The following is a 19,310-nucleotide window of genomic DNA, read 5'->3' as shown; positions in this document are numbered from 1 at the left end:
TTAATACTCTACATCCTGACTATGGCAAATAGAGAGTAATAGATGAGAGATCTGAATGGTTCTGAATTATAGATTGTGCCTTGCTTCTGTTCTTTTTGGTATCTTTGTCCTTCACTCTCCTTATAACTGTGATAGCTATTCTTTTCTCTGTAAGGGCCAAAGAGAGAGCGAGCCATTGGTTTTGTATGCCACCTGTGCATGTCTCCTTTGATTTTTCCTATATTCTCCTATAGCTATGGAGTTAGAGCCCTCCAAAGATCATGGTTATCTCCCTTACAACTAAACTCAAACTTTGTAAGACTTGCAGTTCGCTTTTCTTTCATCGTAAGTCTTCTCCACTCCTTTTGTCATCTTCTTTTCACTTCATTGTAGATCCTTATTATAGATCACATTATTTTTGAACTTCCCATCTTCTTCTCAAGACATTGCACATCTCCACCCTCTGACCTGCTGGCAACACCAACAGTTCAGTCCCTTTTCTCACTACCTCATCTGTGTATTTTCCAAATGGTTTTGAAACGGAGCGTTTGTAACCCTAGTGTTGGCCCCAATAATCTTTAGCAACATGCAAGTAGAGAGTTAGAAGCCAGCACATGGAGGTTACACTGCTCCCTGTAGTCTCAGAAGGGTATGTATTTTTAGTGCATGAAGCCCAGTGCATCATTACTGTGAACTATTTATGGATTTTTGTGTGCATATATATATTTTTAAGGCATCCTTTGCAGTAATGTGTTCTGACTACTGTTAACATCAGGGGTCCTTATCTCTTTCTGTGTTCCTCTTAAGCATTTATTTGATTTCCATTCTTATGGTTTCTTCAGTATGATTCATACAGGCTTTAGGACTTTCTGGTATGTGTTTAGGTGGTCAGAGAGGTGGCTTCTATCTGATCAATTAAAGCATAATGTATTTATCAGAGATTGATAGAATGAGCAGAAGAAAATTAGTCTTAAGTGATGCTCTTGGGTTGCTCACTGAGCTGATGAAGAAGAATGAGATGTGCTTGGTTAGTTAGTAAATGTAGATTGTTGTATCACTTCGTGTATTTTGTTTGTGTGTTGAGGGTAAGAATTCTGTTTTATTTTTACTTGCCTTTTTTTACTGAGGAATATTCCAATATTAGAAACTCTCTCGAATGATCCTGAGCTATTGAGTGAGGAGAATGTTTCACACTACTGGTTAAGAAACATGCTGAATCAATGAGACACACTACAGAAAAGATACAAATGGCATTTTGTGTTTAATCCGCCTGAGACCCTGAAATCTCAGCATTGGTGTTGTATTGTATTTTCAGTCTTACAAGAGGATTGTTAATGCCTCAAAAATTGATGCATGCATAATACATCTGACAGATTTCAGAAGCGCTGTGGTGACTTCAGTTAACTGTCCTTGCTGTAGCTCTGCTAAACTACTGTGTTGGGAGCATCACAGGTAGCTTTATACAGTAGGGAAAATATGTTTGATTGGTGTGAATTGTCTTACAGCTTTCTTCTTATTTCCAGTTGTAAAACTGATTACTCCTTTGGATATTAGAAAAGCCTGTTACAGTACAAGAACTCTCCTTTATGACTTTCAACAAGCACACTCTAATTCTTCATATGTGTTATTCTTTGTCTTGCATAATTACTAATCACATCCCCTAAATAATCCATGTCTCAGTGTTGTTCACATGGTTGGGGTCAGCATAAAAATATAAGTTTCCTGATGATAATTTTCTCAAATTTGCTTACTCATGCAGCAGGGTAAGAATCCCAAGCTTTCTTGTTACCTTCCATTTGGTATAAAATGTACTTCTGTTTTGGCGTATCTCCATTTTAATTTTATTACATCTTGTGTTGTTTTTATTTTTCATCTTTATTATATTTTACAGTCCATAATAACCTGAGTATTCAAAGCTCTTGGTGCTGTTTGAGCAAATTTCCTTTTACAACAGTTGTATTGTTCTCTCCACAAAATCCCAGTTATACATATTTCTTCTCTTGTTTGGTTATGCAAGTAGGTATATATTCTAGTCCTCTAAACTGTGGTCCGTCTTTTCAAGAGTAGCTGTTTAGTAAGCAAAGCGTTTGCCACAGGGATACTTCTGTCTTTTCAACTTCCTATTATATTCTGGACTTTTTTTTTTGAAGAACGAAAAATAGAAAAAAAAAAATATTATGAAGCATTTTTCCCCTCATTTTACCAAGCTGTATTGTATCATATGCATGGGTTCATCAAATATATTTAAAGCATCTCTCTCTCAATGTTAGCTGTGAAATTTTGCTACATAATCTGCTTATTGTAGATGACATGGCTAAGCACAGATCATGACTGGAGAAGTTTGTGAAATACATACGTTGTTCTTTGTTTAACCTTTTTTTGTTTTTAACCTTATGTGGAAGTTATCTTCTTACTAGGATGGGAAAGAAAGCCCATTTAGTCTAATTTATATGTAAAACAATATTTTTTATTGTAGTTTATTTTGTACATCTTACAGGGTTTTTTTTTTTTGTATAGCATTTATATTGGCTACTTTGGCTTAGCTATTTGATTTTCTTTTATAAATGCTTTATTTGCTAAAATGTGCCATCTCATCTGTGCCAAAACTATTTTTAAGTCTTACCTAATGTAAAACCAGACTTACATTGTAAATTGCCAGTAAGAAATGCATGAGAAGTCTTCTTACATAAAGGCAACTGTAAGGATAATGGTGTTGCCAAGTGACATGATTTTATCCTAAAATCAGAAATCTTCTTAAAACTTCCTTGTGACTGAATTATTTCTGCTGTTTGCCATGCAGTGTTTTGTTCTTTTCCACCTCTAGAATTATTTACAGAATTGGAGATTCATGTTCATCTAATTAGTGCATATCCCATCTCGCTATAAAATTTGAAGGCAAAAGTTAAGTGAGCTCTTACAGCCTCCATTTCCTGCACCTGAAGGAAGCTGTTGAGACTGAGGGGTACATGATACGTGACTAGAGAATGATGATACGTGACTTTCTGAGAAGCAGCAGAAAAATGCAATTCAATGAACTTGGTGGGAAGGGAAGAATAGAGAATGGAAAAAGTTGTAGCAAGGAAGTCACAGAAGTACAACAAGCAAAGTGAAGGAGTCCAAAGAAGAGGAAGAAGTGGCAGAACAGTGTCCATAGGAGTATGAGAAGCAGGACATAAAGTGTAGGACAGTCATCAGAGAGAAGAGCAAAATAATGCAGGAGAAAGTAGGAAACAGTTTGTATGCCATTTTTCTTCCAGAAAGCTTTAGGAATATTAAACTCATATCCTTTCCTGGTTTTTGTCCTTTTTGGTCCGTTTTGTCACGTGGTATGTTATATTCTTTGCTAGTTCAATCTGTTAGTCCTTTTGCTGAGGTGACGTTTTAAATGGATCTGTATTTATTCCCTGTAGAAAATGTGAATTACTGTTTTTGTGTGGCTGTGCCTGTGCAATATATGCCATGTAGGTCAACTGCCACAGAGAATTTGGCTCGAGCTTTGTCTCCACCCTGCAGGTGGCCCTGGCCAAGCGTGACAGTGCTGATTTGCACACCACTTTGAGAACAGTTACTGCTCTAGATCTTAAATGACTGAATAATATTAAGATGTTTCTGTACGAGTAGTTCCTGCTAGCTGTTTACCTTTATTTAAGATGTTTGAACTCAACATACGTGATCCCCTTCTGTATCTAAAGATGAATTTCTTTGTTTTCTGCAGCGTTTTCTGTGTCTATTTTCTTTCATTTCTTTGTCTTTTAGTTTTCTTATATACCTCCAGAAACATGGGGGAAGACCACAGTGCATAATGAAGGGTAGGCTAACTCATTCCAGAAAAGGAGTTCTAGTTTTGTATTTTTAGAATTGGTAGTGGATCCACAATGACAAAAAGCGTACAAAAACGTATACTAAGTGCATTGGAAGGCCTGTGCAATAGTATGTGGCATATCTGAGAGTAAAACTGGTTGGAGCAGAAGCAGTTTAGAACAAAGAAGGAAGAACCTCTGGCATCTGCAAGCCAGGTGGTTTAGAGTTTGATTATGGTCTTGCAGAGGAGATGAAATTGCACTTGTAACATCTGGATGATTTAGTTTCAGTAGGTCATTCTTAAGGCCATAAAAAGTAGCATGAAAAGCACGAGCTCACACAAAAAAGGAAAGGAAAAGGGAGAAGCTAAACAATTTTTTCAATCAGAATAACTGACGAAACAGGAAAAGGGAAGAATTCTAAGCCTGAGTTTTACGTGGTTTTTTTTGTTTGTTTGTTTTTCAGAATGGCAAATTCTGTACTTGTGTCACGCTGGATTGACTTCCTCAGATAATTGAAAGGGTTTTTTTGGAAAACTAGCATCTGTCCTAATGCAACATTTTCATAATGAAAGTTAATGAAAACTGACATATATATTGTTTTTTCTTCTGGAGTTGTTCAGATAAAAAGTTATATTAAATATTTCAAAACCCTCTGCAGGCCTCAACTGGAAGAAATGGTTCTTATCAAAGAATGTCTCATCACATACAGTGTCATGGTGAAATAGCTCAGGCATGTACCCATGTGTCCTCACCATTAAAGTGGACAACACTAGATTCTCTAGAAAAGATGCATGAACTAGTAGTAATGAAATACTGAGTAGATTTCATCAAAATCTGTTAGGTGAAGATGGCCTTAAAATTTGAGGCATGAGAACTTAAATTCTATCTCAAAGTCAAGTTATTGTTCCCTGTTGCAAGTCTAGATACTGTCATCTAGATATTATATGTCAAACCCATTCTTGGAATCTGATATTCTTGTTTGTTTTCTTTTGTCAAGTTTTAGAGCATATTTGTTGAGAGAAAAAGGATTTCATTTTCAGTGTTGATGACATGAGACTTATTTATTTTTGTTATGAGATGTACTTTTGCTCATTATGCAGCAGAGAGAAGCTCCTCAGTCTATAGATAAAGTATATATACTGGGAAGGTGTATATATATATATATTTATATAGATAAATATATTATATAGCATATATATATACTATATAATGTGCATTTGTGTATATATACCTATATATGCACTAAGATTTGTATTTTTCTTTCATACAAAAATCAAGTTCTGTGTATGTCAAAATAGTTCTTCAATCTCAGTGCATGCTGATACACTTCAACATTTCATTCTGCGTTGAGCTATCTGTGAATCTCAGTGAATATCAATAAAGACAAGGAAGTATTTACAGGGAAAAGAAACAGCGTGCTGATTAATTCTCATCTTACTTTACACTTGTTTTGCAGGTCAGACTTCAAAAAACATCAGTTCATCTCCAAGCATAGAGAGCTTGTCTGGAGGACGTGAATTTACAGGATCTCCACCTTTGTCTGCATCAAAAAAGGATTCCTTTTTCAGTACAATCTCCCGTTCTCGTTCCCAAAGCAAGACTATGAGCAGAAAAGAGTCTGTGAGTTCTTTAACTTTTTAAACTATTTTAATGTCACACTGCATTACTTGTTAGAGCCAATCATTTCTCTCATTCATTAAGCACTTGTACTTGAAAATGTTTCCCTCAGCTCAAATTAACAGCAAAAGCAGAAATAAGCTATTTAAACTGTTTCTGTTGAGTAATATCTCCATTATGGATTCCATCCCATAATCCTACTTGAGCTGAAACTGTGAAAGTGCCTTATGCCTTTGAGAAAGAGAAAAGAACTCCTGTAAGTTACTTTGCTTTGTTAGACTTTTGGTGTAACCCTGAAGTTAATAAACAGTTCAGTGGGGAGCATGAATGCTCAGCAGATCCAAACATGTCCATCTGTTATCCCTGAAATTCTTTAATACATACGAGATTTCCCAGTGTCTGTAGCATCTGTAGTCTGCAGTCACAGTTTTATTTCTCACACAGCCCTGACCTTCCATTTGTCCACAAGACATTTTTTATTTAAACAGAATATTTTCATCCAAGAAAATCAGTTTGAATTAATCATAGGTGTGTTCCAAAGAAATTCTCATCCAGTCAGTGATATTTTAGGAGCACTAATTTGGTAAATCTCATATGCCTTGGAGCAGGAGTATTCTTGTTTATTTTACATAACCGTTCCCCATTGGCTTTCTGCTGATTAGAACCCAGCTAGCATAGACAGAAAAAGTTGGGTTTTTTTGCGAGATGAAGGCAGGTTTTTTTCTCTCTTCCATTTTTATCAACATATGTTCATATAACTTCCCATTGATTTCAATAAAAATGAATTGTAATAGCAATATTCCTATACTGCAGCATTCTTCAGGTATTCAGAAATCTTAGAAACAGAGCTAAATTCAGCGCAAAAATTAATCTGAATATCTCATCATTTTTGTCCTTAAGCAGCAGAAACGTTATTAATAGTCACATTATATTTTCAATTTGATACTTAAAATGTTTTAATGAAATGCATAACTTTGCACATCCTTTTTTTTTTTAGTTTTTATGCAATAAAAAAGAAGGTTTAATTCTTGTTCTGTATTCTTCATTGATGCCTAAAGAAAAATTGTGCATTGTAGTTAGTTAACAAGAAGCCTTAATTTTGGGTTGTATTCATTTAAGATACATCAGAATGAATTTAAAGCTAAAACCAACTCTATATCTTTCTGCTTGTCCTTAAGAGTTGAAGAAAAATAAATATACCAATATTAAAATTCTCCTTTTATTCAGTTCAATAAGATCTAAATCCAAATTTTGTTTACAACTTTTATCCCAGCCAGGACTTAGGTTTTTTGCACTTCAGTAGAGTTTAAGAATAATTCCTCCTCAGTTCTCTAATAGGAGACAGAAGAATTTTTCATGATAACACTCAGAGTCAATTACAGTCTATTAATGATCAATACATTTTCAGATAAATAATTTCCCGTATTAGTGAAATTTTATTAATCTTTATCAAGGATTTTGAACAAAGATACTAATTGGAACACGTATGTAGTCCTTATGATAATTTTCAACAGACAGGTAGTCGTGATAATCTAAGCTGAGCATTGATTTTTAAAGACATTGTTTGAACTGTGATAAACTTTACATTGTAGCCTTGAATGACTGAACAGCTAGGAAAGGTTTTAGGCTACCAAAGTCTATGTCTCCTTGTGTTTGTTTCTGACTGACTTTTCATATAGGGAAAAAAAAATGATAGCAGCTCTGATAGGAAAAGGTTTGTTTAAATCTATTCTTTAATTCTTTAAGATTATGTTGTAGTTTATATTTTCCTGTAAATTTCGTGATTTCTAGTGTTCTATTTAAAGAAAACCCCAAAGAGTTCTCATCCTAAGGTCCAGAAACAGTTGCATCAGGATTCTCCAGTCTTATGGTTGCTTCCTTTACAGCTGTTTTCTAAAGGGAAAAAAAAAAAAGAAAAAGAAAAAAAAAACTTGAAAACATAATGGATTCACATCTTCATTTTATTTATAAAAACTGAGCTGTTTTACATTTTTACATTTTTCTCTAATAATCACTGAGATTATATTACTTAGCATTGCGGAAATTACCTTTGTTGGAACATGGCCATGCATCGATCACTTTTTATAAAGATGCTTTTAAAAGCAGTCATTCTGTGTGTAATGGATGAAGAAGAATCTATTTCCCCTTCATCTTTTTAATTCTAATTAATGTTCTTCTCAAGGAAAAAGTAGGAATGGAATGCATACATAAAAATATGTCCTTCAACGTGGAATTAAAAAAGGTGATTCCCACATACCAGAGGACATTCCTGTGGCATTGTCAAAGGATGAACGGGAAAGTCATCATCACCCGTATCACAGGTCCGGTTTTGGACTCCCCCATATAAGAGAGATGTGGACACACTGGAGGTTGTCCAACAAAGGGCCGCAAAGATGATGAAGGAACTGGAGCACTGTGTGGGTGACCGAGCACTGGAACAGGTTGCCCAGAGATGTTGAGTCTCCCTCATTGGAAATGTTCAAAAGCCACGTGGACATGGTCCTGTGCAACCAGCTGTAGATGGCCCTGTGTGAGCAGGGGGGTTAGACCAGCTGACCTCCAGAGGTCCCTTCCAACCTCAACCGTTCTGTGATTTTGTGACAGGATAAACTGGAATAAGACTTGTCTAAATTTTTTCTTTCCCAAAGTCTGTCCAACAAGTTGGACTTTGTTTGGAAGAGTTATAATCATAATACTTAACTTGATTCATTGCCTCCAGGAACAGGATGTCTCCATTTCTCTTATTAAGGACTTAATAAGATATTAACATTTGTGTTATATTTAGTCTTCTGGATTTTTTTTTCCTCTCAAATCCAAAGATCAATTGAATGACATTTTTACTGCTGTTGACAGAAACAGATGTCCCCAGCTTTATTTAGTTAAGGAAGTGAATATATAGCCTCAGGGCTGAATGCACAATATCAGATCATATTTTGGCAGCCGATGGCAGCCTGATGTTATTCACGTTATTACTGAGAAGCATTAAGCTGTGTGCTAATGTGAGACCCTCCAAAAGTGTTTGAAAGGTTGTTTTTTTGTGTGCTCAGCGGTGAAATACCTCTCTTCCTCCTTACTGCTTTCTGATAGGTTGCAATTTCTGGAGTCTCCTTCCCATAAATAAGAACAGGAACGTAGCAATATAAGTTCAGTGCCCATTGTCTTCTGGCTGGGTCAATCTAGCTGGAATAAAGTTCCAGAAAATCTCCACTAATAGCCTGCTTGCTGCCCCCTCCCTTTCAGCAGAGTAGGAAACTGGGTGCATTTGTGGGTCATTTATTTGTGATTATGTTATATTCAGTACCCCAGCAAACATCAAGGACAGTCTCTTTTCAGCAAACAGAAAAGCTGATTAGACCTTGATTTTGGCAAATATGGTTGGCTGGTCTCAGTTTCTGGCAGAAAATTTTGTAAATTGCTTTCAGCCATAGCGATGTGCCAGAGAGGGAACTTAGAGTCAAACAATGCAACTGTTTTTATAAACTTTCACAAAACAAAAGTAGGATAGAGATATTTTTAACTGAAAAGAAGATTTTCATTTAGATGAATTGTATATTTTAATAATTTCTAAATTAAAGGTCTCAAGTTAAGAAAAATCAAATGATCCATTTGGAAAATGTGTTAATTAAAGAATTCCAAATAAGGACACATTTCTAAGGAAAATCTGGAGAAGTTTATTTTCTTTACTAAAACAGTTTACAAATGTGGTCAAACAGAATCCTCATTTTTAGCAAAAAAAAAATCCTGAACAAAGTGTCATCCATTATGCTGTTTTTGATTGCACAGACTTTTTCATTAAATTAAATTTGACAACATATGCTATTGTCCCCACAAGCAGGTAAAAACAACTGTTACTGTCTGTGATTCACATTGCAGGTTTATCTGATTTGAAGTTAGTTATGAGTACACCTACAGATTAGGAAATTAATGGATGCCATCATTTTTAATTAAGTAGACATCTGCTTTACTGATTTTGGAGCCTCGTTTAAGCATACAAGCTTGACAGTTTTGCTCAAATAGAGGTAGTATAAGAAAATCAAAGGGATAATAAAAGAAACGCTAGAGAACCACACATAAAAACTCATGCATGCAAAACTTCCTTTGAAGAAGAGCATACCTTTTTGTATGATGTATGATAACACATCTTGGAGACACCTTTTATTCCCATATCTCTTTTCCTTGACTATTATTTTTTAAATCTCTTTAAAATGCTTTAAGCAAAATATTTGTCAGTCCATACTTAATCATGATGAACATTTGTTCAAAAATGCAAATGCTATGATGAAATGTCTTTTTTTAGTTAAGCATCATGGAATGTTCCCTGAACACATAAGTGTCTGTGTACAACACCCAATTTCTTGGTCAGTGTGTATCAGGCCTAAAGTTAAAGGCATGATGATTGTTTCTCAGTGCCTTAGGTTTAATGAACTTCAATGCCTTAACATTTTACTTCAATTAATGTTGTAGGGCACATGCTTTTTTTTCTTTTGTTTTGATGTGGCAGACCAATTCTGACACATGAAAATTGTAATTTAGTACTTCAGTTCGTCTAATTTTAGAGATGGGCGAAAAGAATAGTAAATCTGAGGTGCTGCCATGTCACATGAGCACAGTTCGTAGAAAAACCTCTGAGGTACTTTGGAAGTATGATGCTTTTCTCAGTTTCCTTCCTCAGGCACCCACAACATGCTGTGACTCAAATAAAAGAGCTGAAAACAATGCAAGGGAAAATAAGCTGCCTTTTAAAGTTTTTCATTAGAAATACTTGCAAGTTTCATATAATTTAGTAAAAAGACAGCTGTATGCATGAGTGGCAGCTTTGAATTCTAATGCTCCTTATCTTTTTTGGAGTGATTCATTTCAGGGAAAAGAAACTGTACTGTGATAAAAGCAGAAAGTTAATTGCTTAGGAAAAAAAAAAAGAGATGAATAAAAATCCAAGTTGCTCAGCAGTGCTTTTTTGTCATATTATGAGCAATAAGTATGTATACAGAACAGATCTACGGGGCCATTTGGAAGATTTTTTAAATGTCAGTGTAAACTGTTGTCTTTCTCTGGTACCAGAGATTCAGATACATGCAGCTGAATTAGACTTACCAGTAACTTCTGCATAGAAGCAAATTAAAATTATATAATTGGAAAGAAGGCAGTAAGAGCTTTTTAAATTATTGGACAGCCCTGCGTAACTGTCAAGGAAATTTTAAAATATATCAAAATCTTGAATTACTTAGAATATAAACAGCATTTAAAGAAGGATTAAAGTGACGTAGGAACCAAGAAACATGAACATTAACTCTTCAGCAATCATGTTACCAGCAGCACTGCAGGTACAAGAATTTGCTCTGTGCCTGCTCTTTCCACCCACTAATCATAAAGTTAATGTTTCAGCATCCCAGTGACAAAGGGAAATGCATCTGAGGATCTATACTGGTGGCTTGAGCTGCCCTTTTACTCCCTTTAAATGGAAATCTCTTCCCTTCATCTTGCTCTTTTAAGATGACAGCACAAAACTACTGTCCAGTTCTGTGAAGACCTCTGAGATCTGTACTGAACTCTCAACAAAAGCATCGACATCTCTCTAAATCAAACTATCGTTTTAGTTGTTTGGGCTTTTTGACTGCAAATGAATTGTGAAATGAATTGTAGGTATGCATTTAAATATAGACTAGCTTGATTTTTGTTTTGTCTGTTTGGTTAAATGAAATCTTTTCCTATAAAAAGAACAGAACTTCTGTTCTTTTAACAACGTAGTATAAATGTTTACACTGGCATCTTTTTATTGTCACTGCATAATCACCGTACTTAAGGTATACCTTCCTTAAACTCAGAGTTCTAAAAGCCCTAAATAATAATATCCTAATCTGGCATTTATCCTGAATCATGATAGGAGTCACATCAAAGGTCAAATACATCCAGCCTGAATAGAGAAGGGTTTAGTGAAACTTTTTTGCAGCTGATGCCTAAAAGAATTTTAACCGAAGATGAGTTGAAAAAAAGGTATACTGTAAGAGTCCTTCATAAACGATTGTGTGCATGTTAAACTGTGTGTACGTTAAAATACTTATTCAAAAAGCTAAATTAAGAAGCATAATTATGTATGTATATTGTACTTAATTGACTCTTTCATTCAACCAGAAACTTCAGTAACCTAATACTGAAACATGGAATATGAACTTTATTCATTGTAGAATATCTGTTTATTCATCATTCCGTATTCATATCCATTCAAGAATACTTGAAAGTGTAGTTCAAAATTCAGAAAATATTTTGCTTTTTTTTCCCTCTGTTCACATTTCTCTTACATTTGCTGTAGTAGGCCTATGCAGTCTTAAAGGCCAGATAGGCAGAAAGCCACCAAGCTGTGATACCAACCAATAATGGAGGAAATGAAGCTCTCGTTTGCTTATGTGTTTATTTATAGATATTTCAAAAATGCTTACAATCATACCATTTTAATTAATATCTCAGTTTTATTATTTATGCAGAAATACTGCCATATGATTGTGAACAACGTAAACAGCAGCACTGACAGAAACCTTTTATCAGTATTTCTGTTCAAAGGGATAATTTCTATTTCCTTACAGCTCTTCCTGATGTATTATTACCTGTTCACTTATCAAGTGAAGTACTACAGATTTTCTTAGTTGTTCAGTGCCCACCCATGCACAATCAGTTATGCAAGTTTTGTTATATTCCATAGATCTTCCAGCATTTTATGGATCTTGTTGTTAAACTGTCTCTCTGCAGTCCCACAGGGCAGTGCCAGCAATCACAAGTCCCTCAAGTCTTACATTTGCTTGAAAAAGAGTTTTCCTTCCATCCTCTCTTTCTTTGTCCCTAGGTAAGAGCTTTCACTGTTAGGTATGTTCAACTTCCTCCATCTTCCTGGTAAGGAGAGGATATCTGAGCATAGGAGTAGCATACTTTAAAGAGGAAAATATGCCCAGGTTCGATGAATACAAGTCCTGCTCGTACACCAGCAATGCATGTGCTGGTTTCCAGCTCTGCAACAGCAAGGCTGGTGCACCTGGAAGCAGCTTCAGTAAGACACTCACCATTGGAAGCTGCTTTGGGAAACATCCAAGCCAGTAGTCCTTTGCCACTAACATTTCTGGGCAAGGTGAAGCATGGCACACTAAGCTGACTCCAACAGAGTGATCCTGGCAAATATTGAATTGTTTAAGATGTAAATTCAACAGCAGGGCCTGGTGGTTAGAAGCTGTGAACCAAAGTTTCAGCTAGTTTCAGGATTTTAATTGAAATTAAATAGATCTATCAGAGGGCGTAAGAGATCATCTGGGACTACATCTTTTGCTTTTTTTCCAAATGTCACTATATGTAGATATTTCAGCTTTGTTTTAAAAGAAAATAAATCATATACATAAATAATTATAAATTAACAATGAAATAAATATTTCCCTTCAGTCACTAATCATTTTGGTGGAGATTATAAATTAATATTTTTATTGTGCTGTCCCAATATGAGCTGTTGACTGGTCTGCTCCGTGCTAATATATTCCAAACGGATCCACTTTTTCATAAAGCTACAGATACGTAGTGCATAGAAATACACATATATGTATTTCACACATCTTCAATTTTAAAGACAGTAAGAAATATGTATTTTTTCTTCCATTTGAGAAGCGAGAGTCTCCTTGGACAACGATAATTCTACTGTTAGAAATTTGAATGTTGGAAGAAAGAGTTCCTGACTATACTGAATCAGGGTTGCATTGCTTTCAGGGTTTGGGTTGTTGTTTTTTTTTTCATTCTCTGTTTTATGTTTCTTTTTGAAGAACAGAAAGGCTGATTTATTTATTTATTTATTGTTATATTTATCATTTAATCATTTACCAATAATTAGTTGTTTCTATTTACATGCACAGAGCTTGGGAAAGCATTGTATGATGCCATGCCTTTCTGTGTTGTTAGTGAAAGCACATAGAGGAAAGTCAGGATAGGACTACTGCCCAAAAACATACGACTTTTCGGGTGGATGCCTTCTTGCATTTTAATTTATTTGCAAATCTATCTTTATCTCATCCTAGTTGAACATCTCTATCTGTATTATAAAATTCCTTTCTTGGTTTTGATACTTACTTTCAATCAGAGCCCTCTGAACAAAATAATCTGATATTTTTTTTTCAGTGTTGGTGCATAACCTGATTTAAATTAGCTCCTAGCAGTCACACTGAATATTTTAGTGACCTTTCTTATGTCCTTCATTTTAGTTTCTTATTTTTCTCAGTCATATTTCCTCACCCCCTTCTGACATATGTTGTCACCGAGATATCATCACTAAGGACTATGAAGTGACAGTTCAGTTTCAGGTTCTCAACTAGGCAATTCTGCTCCTGAACTTACTTTTTTGAGCAGAAGGGGATGCATCATGCCCTGAAGTGTTTTGACTTTGACAGCACTATGTTTTGATCTAGAATTCTAGGATTACTTTTTACCTAATTCACTCGTGCTTGCTCTTATGACCCTTGATGAATTTGGAGACACACAGTTCTGCCAGAGAACAAAGTTTCTGTGTTGGAAAGCAACAAGTCAAAGTAATGATCAAGGCAGATGAAAAAAAGGGCGAAAAGGTATGCTTTCGTTCATTTTGTATTTTCCTTAACTTCCTTTAATGTGGATAACTGCACCACCACTTCCTTCATTAATCTAACAGAGAATCTGTTTGTGCTTTAAGGAACGCACTAAAATAAGTATATAACTATCAGCAAATGCACCGTGCTATTTGTTACTCTGAGCACCTAGGTCTACTAACAGTAGTGAAATTAAGAAAGAAAGAAAAAAAAAAGGCGGGGGGCGGGGGGGGTGGGGGCAGGAAGGAAACATATCCACTTAAACATTACCTGGACAGGCTGGAGAAGTGGGCCCACGTGAACCTAATGAGGTTCAACATGACCCAGTGCAAGGTGCTGCACATGGGTCAGGGCAGTCCCAGACAGGAATACAGACTGATAGAAAGACAGACACATAGAAAGCAGCCCTGCGGGGAGAGACTTGGGAGGTTCTGGTGGACAAAAGGCTTGACATGTGCCAGCAGTGTGCACTTGCAGCCCAGGTGGCCAACTGTGTCCTGGACTGCATCAAGACACATGGCCAGCAGGTCAAGGGAGGTGACTGTCCCCCTCTGCTCTGCGCTCATGAGGCCCCCACCTGCAGCACTGCATCCATGTCGGAGGCCCCCAGCACAAGAAAGATGTGGGTCTGTTAGAGCGGGTCCAGAGGAGGACCACAAAGATGATCAGAGGGCTGGAGCACCTCTCCTGTGTAGAAAGGCTGAGAGAGCTGGGGATGTTCAGCCTGGAGAAGAGAAGGCTCTGGGGAGACCTCATTGCAACCTTTTAGTACTTAAAGGGGTCTTATAAAAAGGATGGAGAGGGACTCTTTAATTGGGTAGATAATGATAGGACAAGGGGGAATGGTCTTAAACTAAAAGAGGAAAGATTTAGATTAGACATTAGGAAGAAATCCTTCACTGTAAGGGTATTGAGGCACTGGAACAGGGTGCCCAGAGAAGCTGTGAATGCTCCATCCGGGGAGGTGTTCAAGGTCAGGCTGGATGGGGCTTTGGCCAATGTGATCTAGTGGGTGGCATCCCTGCCCATGGCAGGTGGGTTGGAACTAGGGGATTTTTATGGTCCCTTCCAACCCAAGCCATTCTATGATTAAACTACACTTTACCATCCTGGCATTATGCAGTCTGGAATGAGTTAAAACAATGTAAAATAAGAACATAATTCAAGTTCACCATGAATGCAGTCCATAGGAATAAAATATATAAGATTTATCTGAGAATATTGTGCTTAAAATGTTGAATATTGTTGAAAGTGTACTCAAAATAATGAAAAATAGCAGTAGTAAAGATGTGAAAAATACTTAAGTAAGGTGCATTTGGAAATATATTAATAATGGGGTTAGTTCAACTCATACAGAAACAGACAAAAATAGAGAGGTAATTGTTCATCACAGGAAATGAGTATATAACCTCTATTTCTGCAGGAATTAATACCTGAAAGCAGTATCTGAAGTCCTTTGTGTTCTCCCACACAATTCACAAGTAACAAAATTCTCAAAGTAAAAGTGACAACATGCACTGACAATATACATCTGTGACATCCTTGGTGAATTTCATCAAGCAAAAGCAATTGTGCTCACATCTAATCATTTCATAGCTACTTCCACAAAGAAGAAACTTTCTCTAGACATCTGCAAAGCAAAATGCCTCTTCAAAAGTCTCCTAAAAATTCTTCCTTTCCATTGGCAACAGTTTGGTTGCTAACATGCTGAAGCCATGTCTGTAAGACTGACTAATATTGCCATATTGTTTCCATGTCCTCCCCATATGTGTGTCTGTAGCCATCTGTTGTCTCTTGGCTTGCACTGTTAAATCCTTTAGAGTAAGTGTTTTTTTTTTCCTTTCTGTTTTCATTGCGCCAAGGAGAGTGAGGTCTTGGTCTTGATGAGGGCCTGGGATTGATACAATTAAATAATAAATAAGTTAAATTAATAAATTAAACATTCTTTAATGTCATTTATTGTTCAAAAACAGTGGTTTCTGGTTTAAATGTCAGCATATGCTGTAGAGTATTCTGTGGCTGGCATGGATCATAAAAAAATTCTGTGGGTGTCAACTAACATTCATCTGTCAGGGGTTCAAGATTAAGAAGTTAAATCTTGTGTTTAGTTGCATTTAATTGTTAGATTCAAAAAATTAAAATGAAATAAATTCTCACAAAGTGGAAACAATAACCACTACTTTTTTTTATAGGGAAATTTGCATAAAAATTAATGAGATTCCATGCATCTGAATCTTGTTTAACATGTAAAACATTACCGATATCCTAAGGGTGTATAACTTGTGTATATTTTATGAATAAGCGCTGGTAAGTCTCTAAGCAAGTCTTTGACTTCAGAATTTCCTTGTATCAATGTAATTTTTTGCTATTGTTTTCCTCTAAATGTTTCAAAACCTCATCAGAATTATTTTAAAATTTGCCCTGCAAACTTGCCAAGAGGTCAGAGGATGATTCTTTAGGGCTCTTACTATGTTTACTGAAGGAGTTGAAAATATGACAGGGCAAATTAATATAGGAAATATCCAAGGGCTATTAACTAAAAAGAAAACAAAACAACAACAACAAAATCCATTTCTAGTTCAAGAAATCTCTGATTCACAAATCTTTGCGTCCTCTGGGTGAGTATTCTGGCCAATACCACTACATGCTTGTATTAGTACGTACTTTTTTCATCACACGTGATGCTACCCATCTTTGACCACCATCAAACCACCATCAAACAAGACACTAGTAAAACTAGGCCTTTGTTCCAACACAATTCTGTCACTTTTTGCAGTGTATTTTTAATCACAACATTTTTGTTTAAGCACCTTATGTACCTTTAAATACTCTTGAAGATAGTTTCTTTTCTGCTTCACTTACCACTTGGTAGTGCTGCCAAGCTGATCAACTTTCAGAGCCATTCAGCTCCAAGATGAATGGAATTTTGCCATTCTGAGTGTTCACAAATGAAGTATTGAGATATACATCATTGTAAGCCATTGATAACTGAGGGTTTCCTTTTCCTGGAGTTTCTACAAGTAAAACAGACGAAAATTTAATTTTTCTTTCACTTCCTGACCAGTAAGATTAAAAATTGAATGTTAGTATGGAAGAAAGACATTGCAGACTTGATTTCCTATATCTGTATTCCCTGTTTTCCAGCCCCTCTAGTTCCGTGTCTGTTCTCCCATCACATATTTGGAAGAAACTTGCTTAAACTGATAAAAACAAGGTTGAGGAAGAATGGCTTCTGCCAAAACTATTTTTTCTTCAGACCTTGGCTTGTGTAGGATGCTAAATTCCAGTGGCCTTAATCATTTTTGGAAACCTTATTGCAGCTTGTGAAGTGATGAGCTGTAAAAGGATAGAATTACAATGTCAAAACTGTAAAACTTGCTGTAATCTGTTCTTGAAGGTGCTGACCACTTTTAGTTAGTCATAGCTGTTTTTCTGAAACAGTAAAATTTAATGAAAAACAGGGTATGGTAGAACCATCACTGATCTCATTATGAGTCTGCTTAACTCAGGAGAAAAGGAAGGATATAAAAAATTTATTTCCTGAGCTGTCTTTGTAAAGGTGAGAAGATAGATGAAAGGAAAGGTAATAAAAAGGGAAGAGCAAGCTTTGGACAAATGGAGAGCACCAGAACTGTATAGATTTAAAAAAAAATAGCAAAGATATGGCAAATCATTAATCATAAAAGAATCAGTCTTCATGGCAAAAGGAAAAGGAGATACAACACTGTAATCAAAGTTCTGGATACAGATAAGAAGAAAGAAAAGTTTGAGAAACGTATATGTAAATCACTTTTTTTGCAGATTCAGTCTTACCACAACAATGAAAATAGTTGGAGATGTGGATATGGAGGTACTCGAATAGATTCTTGCTTTGACTAGAGACATAAATACTAGCCTACCTTATACTATTAGTGAAATATAAATCAATGTGGCATCACAAATAACCCAGTTCCTTTTCATTCTCACATTAAATTTGTTATGGATCATCTGTAAGGCTCTAAATCATCAGGAATGTTGAAGATGTGGAAAAGTTTTTTGAGGACCCTGGGACTAAATTTTCAGAAAATATTGTTAAGATGTTGTATTGAAAAATAACGTCATTAAATGTGTACAGCTTGGTCTTGCATGTCTCGTGCAGTGATTCTTTTGTTTGATTTTCTGCTTGATTTGGTTTTCTTTCTCATAATACAGCTTGCAATATTAGACAATTGTGAGCTTATATGCTTTGTAGGACATGTTGCTCAATAATTTGGCAATGATTTTTTGTTCTGATTAGTTATGTAGACAATTGATTGTTTTTTATTTTTTGGTCAGCTGGTTAACCTTTGAGAGCTATGGCAGAATAAGTCTGAATCACTGCTCACGTGTTTGTGGTACTGTGTCTGTCCATTCAGCTGGAAGGTCGGTTTCTCAAGGAAGGAAGGATCATAATGGTTTTCTTTTAACTTATGTTTGGTCCCTTCGAAGAGTTTGTAAGTCTCTGCTCATGCATAAGAGGGATCAGATCATCAATGCTACAAAATAAAAATGGTATCCAGGGAACTCACCATTTCAGCACAGTGAAGCACAAAAGTTGGCGTTTACAGAATGGAGCAGGGAATACTGTCTGGACAGGAATAGACAGCATCTGCACAATACCAGTTATAAATCAGTTGTTTCATTTACTATTGCTAAAGAATTTGACTTCAGAATATTGAAAAAAATGTGTTCTTTTTTCTGAGGGGCTTTATGGTTTCGCTGCTTACCTTTACAAAGCTGTAAAACGTTCATAATTTGCAGAACAATTTTAGAAAGATCCTGTAAGTAGATTAGATTTAGAAATGTTGATTAGAAGTGACTTCTGCTCAAACTGCTATTTGAAGCAGGACAATCACTAACATTGGATCAGGTCAGCGGCTTTGAATAGGAACTCTACCACTTCTATGAGTAACCTCTTCCATTGCTGCACTGCTCTCCTAAAGAAAAACATTTTCCTAATGACCAATTTGAACCTTCCAAGAGGCAATTTTTGGCCTTCTGTATCTTGTGCCACTGCTGAGAATTTGATTACATCATCGTTGTAACTCCTTGTAGTTGCAGGCTCCCAGTATTCCCCTTAACCTCCTGTTTGCCAAAGTAAGCAAGCCCAGCTCCCTCAGCCCATCCTCCAGACCTGTAACCAGCACAGGAGCCCTGCATTGTACCTACTCCAGTTTTTCCAGTGTCCTTGAGCTGATGGCCTGAAATATTACTCAAGGCAAGGCCTCAAGAGCACTGAACAGAGGTGGATAATGACTTTCCTGTATCTGCTGACCACACATTCCTCCTTAGGCAGCCCAGAGCA

General features: G+C 36.1%; 1 protein-coding gene across 4 annotated transcripts in view; it reads left to right on the top strand.

Moving 5' to 3' along the window:
• The window catches only part of TBC1D5 (TBC1 domain family member 5), a 323,220-nt gene that overhangs the window by 271,492 nt on the left and 32,418 nt on the right, over positions 1–19,310 (top strand). For all 4 annotated transcript variants that reach the window (XM_035556416.2, XM_050708888.1, XM_050708886.1 and 1 more), the window contains one exon: positions 5,239–5,402. In XM_035556416.2, the coding sequence (XP_035412309.1) occupies positions 5,239–5,402 (164 nt within the window). The remainder of the gene's footprint in view (positions 1–5,238; positions 5,403–19,310) is intronic.

Source organism: Cygnus atratus, chromosome 2, assembly GCF_013377495.2.
Source record: "Cygnus atratus isolate AKBS03 ecotype Queensland, Australia chromosome 2, CAtr_DNAZoo_HiC_assembly, whole genome shotgun sequence".
Classification (NCBI taxonomy): Eukaryota; Metazoa; Chordata; class Aves; order Anseriformes; family Anatidae; genus Cygnus; species Cygnus atratus.
The sequence above is the reverse complement of the archived record's forward strand: the minus strand, read 5'-3'. Positions and strand labels throughout refer to the sequence as shown.